The 10,068-nt window shown below is 58.6% G+C and overlaps 1 protein-coding gene across 1 annotated transcript in view; it reads left to right on the forward strand.

The window, feature by feature from the left end:
• Nucleotides 1-9,581, forward strand: part of VPS37C (VPS37C subunit of ESCRT-I) — a 29,209-nt gene extending 19,628 nt beyond the window's left edge. The window contains exons 2-5 of the mRNA XM_007462189.1: nucleotides 3,741-3,839; nucleotides 7,107-7,278; nucleotides 8,008-8,090; nucleotides 8,892-9,581. Of these exons, the coding sequence (XP_007462251.1) occupies nucleotides 3,747-3,839; nucleotides 7,107-7,278; nucleotides 8,008-8,090; nucleotides 8,892-9,581 (1,038 nt within the window). The 5' untranslated portion in view covers nucleotides 3,741-3,746. The remainder of the gene's footprint in view (nucleotides 1-3,740; nucleotides 3,840-7,106; nucleotides 7,279-8,007; nucleotides 8,091-8,891) is intronic.
• The last annotated feature ends 487 nt before the right edge of the window (nucleotides 9,582-10,068 follow it).

Below are 10,068 nucleotides of genomic sequence, written 5' to 3' on the forward strand. Positions count from 1 at the left end.
TCACGTTGGCCAGAGCTTTGCCTGTGTCGACCGTGGCACGAACCCATTTTACAGATGAGGAGGCTGAGGCTCAGGGTGGGTCCACTGTGCAGGGCCCCACAATGGCAAGTGGCAGGGTCCAGGACTCAGATGAGGTGAGTCTGATCGAGTCCAGGCCCCTGATGTTCCAGATCTTCAGAATGTTTCTCCGTTCCTCCTGTGTGTCCAACTCATGGTGGACTCACTGGGTTTGCAGTGTAATAGGGTGGGCCTCCCCATTTCTGCTCCTTCCCCAGGCCCCTGTGGCCTGCTGTGCCTCTGACCCAACCTTTAGCCCAGGGTTTTGGGAGCATCAGAGTGAGGTGTAGACAGAGTGCAGAATTTTAACTTCCATTTGTAACCTTTCTGATCCCCACCTGCCAGTGGGACGGTGCTGCCCCCTCGCAGGAGTAGGAGAGATAGCGCGTGTAAAACTCAATGCTGCGATGCTCAGTAACCAGTGGCCTCTGACTGGTTTCACATGACTAGCAACGAGCTGTCGTCTTTCTCAGAATCTGGCCCCGGATCAGCTGCATCAGCATCTCTGGGAGAGCTTCTGGATTTCTGGGCCCGACTCTGGCCTACGACACAGGGCTCTGAGGGTGGGGCTGGGGCACCTGCATTCTCAGCAAGTGTCCCCCCAGGTTTAGGTGCCCATCGAAGCTTGGCATTCCTTGTCTTGGAGGTTGGGGGGTGACATTCAACCCTCAGTAGGTAACAGAAAGTGGGGGTGACCCTGTTTGGATAGCTCTTTATCAGTAGGGTGACCATGGAATTTGTTGTCTAAACCGGGACACTTTTTATTTATTTATTTTTGGCCATGCCGTGTGGTAGGTGGGATCTTAGTTCCCCAACCAGGGATTGAACTCACACCCCCAGCAGTGGAAGCGAGGAGTCTTAACCACTGGACCACCAGGGAAGTCCTGGGACACTTTTGAGTGTTGAAAAGGGGCACCTTTTATAGCTACACCGGGACATGAGGGGTAAACCCGGGCCTTCCTGACCAATGGGGTCGTGTGGTCTCTGTTTATTGGTTTCTCCTTCATCTTTCTGCTGCCCTGGGAGATGCCTTCCCTTGCTAGTCCAGACGAGGAAGCAGGCCTGGAGCTCACCTCTGGCTGCACAGCCATAACCCTGGGCCTCGATTCCATGGTGGCCGCTCGGCCCAGTCGTCACTCCTGCTGAGCCCTGGCGCCAGGGGTGGGGGCTCTGGGTATCTGTAGTGTTGGCATCTTCGGAAGATTGGCAGAGCCTCTGTGATGAGAAATGAGGACTGTAAGACGCACATCTAGAAAAGCTAAAAACAGATGAAAGGAGAGGATCCTGTCAGCAGAAGGGAAACGAGTCCTGGTGCTTCCTCTTCTCGCTGGGGCTCCATCCTGGGGCCTGCTTGTGTCCCCTGTGTCACACAGGCATCAGTCGATGTTCCTCTGGGCAGAGCGACAGGGAGAGGACCGCTGAAACCAGGTCTTCTGTCAAAGCAGGCATCCCATTCAGGTCGGTCGATTTCTTTTCCTTCTGGTGGCTGTAGGGCCAACTTGGTGGTGATTTTTTTGTCCTTCTCTGACGAGGGCACACATGTGACAGTCCGTTTTTTTAAAAATAATTTATTTATTTTTGGCTGCATCGGGTCTTCATCACTGCACGCGGGCCTTTCTCTAGTTGTGGCGAGCGGGGGCTACTCTTTGTTGCGGTCCGTGGGCTTCTCATTGCGGTGGCTTCTCTTGTCGCGGAGCACGGGCTCTAGAGCGCAGGCTCAGTAGTTGTGGCGCACGGGCTTAGTTGCTCCGCGGCACGTGGGATCTTCCCGGACCAGGGTTTGAACCCGTGTCCCCTGCGTTGGCAGGCGGACTCTCAACCACTGCACCACCAGGGAAGTCCTGACAGTCTGTTTTTGTGGCACGTGGCGTGGATGGCTGTTGCAGAGAATGCTTGAGGGAAACCCAAGGTGGTTGGTGTGCGCTAAACATAACCGGCAGGGAGGCTTCTGAGCCTGTGACGTTAAAGCCAGCAAGGCCCCCATGTGGAGGGTGGGTGTATTTAGGGTTCAGGCAGAAATGGACACCTCCCAGAGTGTGTGCTGCCATCAGGGCTCACAGGCGGCCTTGGGCCAAGTTTAGTCTCTGTCCCTGGCTGTCAGCCTCCCTCCTCCTGCCTTTCCTGTCTGCTCCTTGGGGAGCTTCATCTGGCACCGCCAGGAATCATGGTTTTGCCTCTGACTGCCCAGTGCCTCCATGTAGCCTGCTGTTCATGGTCTGGGTCGAGGAGCAGCTTCTCAGTCTCCCTGGGGACGGGGGTGGTCGGGGGGCCGGACTCTGACCCTCCTTGGTCCTCCCCGTGGACTGGAGGCATCGTTGGGAAACTCCAGTTGGTCCTTTGACAGATGATGAATATGGGCTTGGGGGTCCCTTCCCCCTGAGCAGTCCCTTCCTCACTTCAGTGTCGTTCTGTGCTCCCAGGGAAAGATGGAGACCCTGAAAGACAAGACCCTGGAGGAGCTGGAGGAGATGCAGAATGACCCGGCGGCCATCGAGCGGCTGGCCCAAGACTTCCCTGAGGTAGAGGAGGGCTGTCATGGGGCCAAGGATAGCAGATGGGACTGAGGCCCTTCTTTTTTTAATTTAATTTTATTAATTTTTATTGGAGTATAGTTTTTACAGTGCTTTACAATGTTGTGTTAGTTTCTGCTGTACAGCAAAGTGAATCAGCTATACATAGACATATATCCCATCTTTTTTGGATTTCCTTCCCGTTTAGGTCACCACAAAGAATTGAGTAGAATTCCCTGTGATATACAGTAGGTTCTCATTAGTTGTCTTTTTTTTGGGGGGGGGGGGACACATGTGACAGTCCGTTTTTTTAAAAATAATTTATTTATTTTTGGCTGCATCGGGTCTTCATCACTGCACGCGGGCCTTTCTCTAGTTGTGGCGAGCGGGGGCTACTCTTTGTTGCGGTCCGTGGGCTTCTCATTGCGGTGGCTTCTCTTGTCGCGGAGCACGGGCTCTAGAGCGCAGGCTCAGTAGTTGTGGCGCACGGGCTTAGTTGCTCCGCGGCACGTGGGATCTTCCCGGACCAGGGTTTGAACCCGTGTCCCCTGCGTTGGCAGGCGGACTCTCAACCACTGCACCACCAGGGAAGTCCTGACAGTCTGTTTTTGTGGCACGTGGCGTGGATGGCTGTTGCAGAGAATGCTTGAGGGAAACCCAAGGTGGTTGGTGTGCGCTAAACATAACCGGCAGGGAGGCTTCTGAGCCTGTGACGTTAAAGCCAGCAAGGCCCCCATGTGGAGGGTGGGTGTATTTAGGGTTCAGGCAGAAATGGACACCTCCCAGAGTGTGTGCTGCCATCAGGGCTCACAGGCGGCCTTGGGCCAAGTTTAGTCTCTGTCCCTGGCTGTCAGCCTCCCTCCTCCTGCCTTTCCTGTCTGCTCCTTGGGGAGCTTCATCTGGCACCGCCAGGAATCATGGTTTTGCCTCTGACTGCCCAGTGCCTCCATGTAGCCTGCTGTTCATGGTCTGGGTCGAGGAGCAGCTTCTCAGTCTCCCTGGGGACGGGGGTGGTCGGGGGGCCGGACTCTGACCCTCCTTGGTCCTCCCCGTGGACTGGAGGCATCGTTGGGAAACTCCAGTTGGTCCTTTGACAGATGATGAATATGGGCTTGGGGGTCCCTTCCCCCTGAGCAGTCCCTTCCTCACTTCAGTGTCGTTCTGTGCTCCCAGGGAAAGATGGAGACCCTGAAAGACAAGACCCTGGAGGAGCTGGAGGAGATGCAGAATGACCCGGCGGCCATCGAGCGGCTGGCCCAAGACTTCCCTGAGGTAGAGGAGGGCTGTCATGGGGCCAAGGATAGCAGATGGGACTGAGGCCCTTCTTTTTTTAATTTAATTTTATTAATTTTTATTGGAGTATAGTTTTTACAGTGCTTTACAATGTTGTGTTAGTTTCTGCTGTACAGCAAAGTGAATCAGCTATACATAGACATATATCCCATCTTTTTTGGATTTCCTTCCCGTTTAGGTCACCACAAAGAATTGAGTAGAATTCCCTGTGATATACAGTAGGTTCTCATTAGTTGTCTTTTTTTTGGGGGGGGGGGTACGTGGGCCTCTCACCATTGTGGCCTCTCCCGTTGTGGAGCACAGGCTCCAGACGCGCAGGCTCAGCGGCCATGGCTCATGGGCCCAGCTGCTCCACAGCATGTGGGATCCTCCCCGGCCGGGGCACGAACCCCTGTCCCCTGCATCGGCAGGCGGACTCTCAACCACTGCACCACCAGGGAAGCCCCTAGTTATCTATTTTATACATAGTGGTGTGTATACGTCAGTCCCAGTCTCCCAATTCGTCCCAGCCCTGAGACCCTTCTTAAGGACACTGGCTTGTTGGGGGTTTGGGCCGAGTTTATCTGCCTGTTCTGTGGCCTTCACCCTGGCCAGGCAGAGGAGCCCCTGGGCTCTCAGTCTAGTTCCTGGGCCCCCTGGGAGTTCCGGGGGCGCAGTGCCAGGGAGTCCAGAGCCCCCATGCCAACTCTGGTGCCTGGTGCCTTCGGGGACCCGCATGCCCCAGGAGTCCCCACACTGTTGCTCCAGCCTGGATTTGGAGGTGGTTTCTACAAGCACTGGTACCGTTTTTTTTTTTTTTTTTTTTTTTTTTTTGCTGTACGCGGGCCTCTCACTGTTGTGGCCTCTCCCGTTGCGGAGCACAGGCTCCGGACGCGCAGGCTCAGCGGCCATGGCTCACGGGCCCAGCCGCTCCGCGGCATGTGGGATCTTCCTGGACCGGGGCACGAACCCGTGTCCCCTGCATCGGCAGGCGGACTCTCAACCACTGCGCCACCAGGGAAGCCCACTGGTACCGTTTTGTAACCACCTTTCCCCAACCACCTGGCCTGGCCCTGCGTCTGCAGGAGGAGCCGTTCTGGGGCTGGGATTAGGCTCATCTCCTGTTTAATCCCTTCCCTATCATAACAGACACCGAACCGTCTCAGTTCCTAATCGTGGTCCTCACGGGAATAAAACAACCCTTCTGAACGTGCAGAGCTTTACACTTTATAAAGGGCTCTCCCCGCCCTTTTCGGCGCCTTGGCCCTGTGACTCCCCTGCGAGGTTGGAAAGGTCAGGTGACCAGATGTGGCCGCAGAGCTGGACGTGCCCACGGTCCAGCCTGTCCGTGGCTCTGCACGCTCCCGCCTCCTGCCCCTGATGCTTGGGAGACACGGACACAAATAATGCCGAGCTCGTTGGTTGGCCTTTGGAATGTGTTTCCATTTTTGCTGATGACAAGGGAAAGATGAAGGAGGGCGAGCTCCCTAGACTTGCAAAACCCCTTGGACTATGTTCCTAGCACGGGCTATAAGATGGTAATTGAGTCGCCATGGGATTGTGAGGGGAGATGGGAGCTCTTTGAGTTTGGGGTGTGGACTTTGCTCAGAGAAAAGAGTAGGGGACCTCTCTCCATGTGGAAGAGTATGAATATCGGGGTCTTCTGGTGGGGTGCTTGAACTGTCTTATTGACCGATCAAGGGCTTCCTAGTGAACCCCTAATGGAGAAAGATTTGGGGGAGGCTCTGGGGAAAGGGGGCAGAAACGGGTAGGACTAGGTTTAGGGGAAAATGACACGGCATAGATTTACTGGTTAAGATCCAGGGAAAAGGCAGTGGAGGTATACAGAGGACATGTCCACTGAGGATCTGGGGCCCCGTAAGGGGCAGCTGAGCAGAGGGCTTCAGGCCCCCCGCTCTGTGTCAGACACATAAGAAAAGAAAAGCTCTCCCGGCTGATGAAAGTGAGACTGGAACTCTGCAGTGCGGGCGTCCCTGAGTCAGGATGCTTGCTCAGTGGCTCCAGAGGGTATTGGTGGCAGCAAGGCAGACAACCCAGGAGTGGGGGCAGACCTGAGAGGCCGTGGCCAGACCCCATTACTTCTGGTAGCCGTGGCATCTCTCTTTCCAGTCTGGAGCGGGGGAGCAGGCTCCAGGCCCACCACAGAGCGCAGCGCTCGAGGCCCTGTGGCTGGGGACTGGCAGGATTGCAGCCCCCGGAAGCCCCCTCCTCCAGGACGCCCGTGGCCTTCCCGCGTCTGACTGGGGACGAGCCAGTCAGGCTTGGTTCGCCATGTGCCGACCGTGGTGGAGAAGCTGCCCAGTGGCTCCCGCGTGGAAGCTGGTCTTGCCAAGCTGTGCCCTGAGCCCTGCTGTGGGTGCTGGTGCCACTGGTGCTGCTGGCGTCCCCGTTCCCTCAGGGGTGTGGGTCTGACTCTCTGCCCTCCTGTCAGTAAAGAGGACTCCCTGACAAATGGACAGGGCTTCAGGTGAGAGCGGGTCTGGGAAGGGTTCCCGAGGCTGCCGCCTCACCGGCTGGTGACAACAAAGGACCTGGACGAGGGGAGAGTGCTGCTCAGCTTGGGGGCGTGCTTTCAGTGGGGCACATCCAGGTGCAAAGGTTGGCATCAGAGCCTCGGGGGCCACGGGTCGCCTGTGCTGGTGGGAGTCCTCAGCTGGTCCTGGGGACTCCCCTGAGGTTCTTGGGGGCCTCTGTGTTAGCTCATCTGAGCAGCTTCTCTGTAGGACACACCTGTGGAGGAGGCAGGGACAGGTCCCTCTGGAGTCGGTGTCACGGGCTGGCCCTGGCGTTCTCACTCCTCACACTAACTTTATTTGGGGGCTTCGTTGCATGTCTGGCCTGTGGTCAGGTCTGGGCCACATCAGTGCACCTCAGAGGAGGTCTCTTGACTCTGAATCCTGGGGACAGGTGGTTGAGACTTGGTCCCTTCCCTCCTAGGAAGGCTCTGACTTTCTCCGACCCCTCCCTGGAGCTCTGCACAGCCTCCGGGGGGGTCTCCTCCCGCTCGTCTCATGGCCCTTTGCATGCATCCACCACGTAGGCTGTGGGGTTAAGGATTTGGTGAGGTGTCTGGTTTGGAGTGCTTTGCTCAGAGTTGGAACCTGGGTCCGTCTGACTCTAGTTAGGGGCTGAGTGTTGCCTGGCTCCCCCCATGGTGAGTGACGGGTCCCGGAAGCCCCAGGTCCAGCCCCCCGCGAGCTGAGTGGTGGTGTGGCGGGTCTCACGGTCAAGTGTCCTGCTCTGTAGGTCCAGGACCTGCAGCTGGAGCGGGAGATGGCACTGGCCACCAACCGGAGCCTGGCTGAGCAGAACCTGGAGTTCCAGGGTCCCCTGGAGATCAGCCGCTCGAACCTCTCGGACAAGTACCAGGAGCTCCGGAAGCTGGTGGAGCGGTGCCAGGAGCAGAAGGCAAAGCTGGGTAAGCGACCGGCCCCAGGAGTGTGTGCTGGGGGCGCCTCTGTCCACTCAGGGTCCCCATTCCTGGTGGGGCTGGGGGAGCTGCTGGAGTCACGTGGAAGGACAGATTCCCTCTCCCTCCCCAGGACAGGAAGGGGCCAGCAGTTACTGTGGGTCACCATGTCCCCAGCCCTGGCTAAGTGCTTTAACAGCCATCTAAGGGTAGGTACTGTCGTCATTCTCATGTCATAGATGAGAGGAGTGAGGCTCAGGGAGATGCAGGAACGTGGCTAGGGCTCCACAGCTACGTAGAGGTGGAGTTGGGATTTGAATCCAGAGAGCATGCATCCTGGGCTGCTGCTGGCCACTCAGCCAGCCCTGCTCTGGTGATTTGTGGAGCTGGTTCGGGCTCGCTGTGTCCCAACCTGCTGTCTGTGAAGGTGAGGGGCTGTCCTGGTCCTGAAGGTGGGGGACTTGACGCTCAGGCAGGTGAAGTAACTCCCTGAGGGGAAGGACAGGATTGGGGGGTGGGGGGGTGGGCTCCGAAGCCTGAGGTCTCTCGCTTCCTGGGCTGGCGTGGAGGGGCTCAGCTGAGCTCCTCTCTGCTCAGGAAGGGAACCGACCGAAAGGGGCTCTGCCGCGGACCCCAGGGCGGTGGCTTGACCCTCAGAGAGGCTTGCAGAAACCTTGGCCGCCACCACGGAATCCAGAGGCACTTTTGAAATGTCAACCTTTCTGCCCTTCCTTCCAGAGAAATTTTCTTCAGCACTGCAGCTCGGGGCCTTGCTGGACCTTCTGCAGATAGAAAGCATGAAGACTGAAGAAGAGGCTGAGGTGAGACGGCCGTTGACGCCCCCTCTGCCCTGAACAGTTGCCCCTGCAGCAGGAGCCCTCGTCCTGGGCACCAGTGTCCGCAGGGCGTGGGACCAGGGCTTTAGTCACGGCAGCGGTGAATGGCACCTCCACCGGAGTCCCAGTGGAGGCCCTTTTGGATGCAGAGAACAGGAACCCAACATCACTGGCTGAAGCAGAAATGGGCGATAAACAGCACAGCTGCGGGGCAGCTGGCAGGCCTGGGTGGGAGGGCAGTGCAGTAGGAGCCCTCCAGGGCTGAAGCCAGGCCCCCAGCGCCTCCCCTCTCCTGGGGCTGCCGGGTCTCTCTCTTCTGCTTCCCTCTGGGCCTCTCTTCACTCTCTGTGGGCAGACTGGCTCTCTCCACATGTCCATGCTCTGGGTGGAAGATGCTCCCAGGTCCCACAGCCCCTGGGCTGGGCTGTGCTAGTGACCAGGGGGCCAGTGTCCATGTGGCCAGTCGACACACTGTGCAGCAGCTGCTGTGAGCCTGGCACGATGCCAGGGTGGGGACGGCGGTGGCCATGACAGGTGGTCCCCGCCCTCTGGGGGCTGATGTCCTGGTGAGGGAGACAGAATAAATAAACACACGCTTGTATAATACATCAGCAGTGAGAAGGGCCATAGAGAGAAATTCCCAAAGCGGGGGGGCGGGCCAGAGAAGACAGGCAGCTCCTGAGCCTGGCTGGGGTGGGAGGGTCGCAGCTGACCTCTGACCCAGGGGTATTCAGGTGGCCTCGATCCCGGCAGACCCCTGTTGCCACTGGAGCTTATGTCTTCCAGGCCATGGCTGAGAAGTTCCTGGAGGGCGAGGTGCCCTTGGACACGTTTCTGGAGAACTTCTCCTCTGTGAGGATGCTGTCCCATCTGCGCCGGGTTCGCGTGGAGAAGCTCCAGGATGTGATGAGGAAGCCCAGGGCCTCCCTGGAGCTGGCTGGGGGCGCCCCTCCTCCCCGCCCGCCTCCCCCATCTCTCCCGGGCCCCCAGGCGACGCCCCCTGTCGCCGAAGATCAGCAGCCTCCGGAGGTCCCTCCCTACCCGTTGCCCTACAGCCCCTCTCCAGGCTTGCCCGTGGGCCCCACCGCCCAAGGGGTGCTCCCGCCGGCCCCGTTCCCTGTGGTGTCCCAGCCCTCTTTTTCCTACAGCGGGCCTGTGGGTCCCCCGTACCCGTCAGCCCAGCCAGGACCCAGGGCTGCCACAGGCTACTCCTGGTCCCCACAGAGGAGCACGCCTCCCCGGCCGGCCTATCCCGTGGCCCCCACTGGTGCCTCCGGCCCTGGGTACCCCGTGGCGGGGGGCCGGGTCCTCGGTCCTGGTTATCCTCAACAGCCCCCCTACCTCTCAACAGGAGGAAAACCTCCGTACCCCACGCAGCCCCAGCCATCAGGCCCCCTTCAGTCGCCCTATCCCCCTGGGCCTGCCCCTCCCTATGGGTTTCCACTGCCTCAGGGTCCTGCCTGGCCTGGGTATTAGGCGCGGTCCTGGCCCTTGGCCCTTCCCTACTTCCACCTGTACTACAACCTTTGGCCACCCCCCTGCTGAGATTCGAGGGTCAACTGGAAGTGGAGTGGGCTCCCCGTGGACTTGTGTCATGCGTGGGGGCCTGGAGGGACCTGGCTGGGAGCACACAGGCCTGGCAAGGCACCGGGCAGTGTGACTGGCTTGGCTGTGCCAGACGGCCCCAGTGCTTGCTGGCCTCCTGGGGGAAGGGCGCGCCTGGTTTCAGTGACTGGCTTTGGCTTTCCTGGTTCTCACCAGGCAGGGCATTCGGTCCTCTCTGTGGGCTGCTCACCCCCTCCCTCTCCTCTGGGATTTGGCACGTTTGACCGAGGTACCCACGCTAAGGGATGCAGCTCTCTGTGTGTCTTGGGTCCATTCAAGGATGGCCTGCCCCATGCACCATGGCAGGGTTGGATCAGGGAGAGAGAACAGAGTTAGGAAAAACAATGATTTTTAAGTC

This window comes from Lipotes vexillifer, unplaced genomic scaffold (assembly GCF_000442215.2).
Source record: "Lipotes vexillifer unplaced genomic scaffold, Lipotes_vexillifer_v1.1 scaffold1129, whole genome shotgun sequence".
In the NCBI taxonomy this organism is placed as follows: domain Eukaryota; kingdom Metazoa; phylum Chordata; class Mammalia; order Artiodactyla; family Lipotidae; genus Lipotes; species Lipotes vexillifer.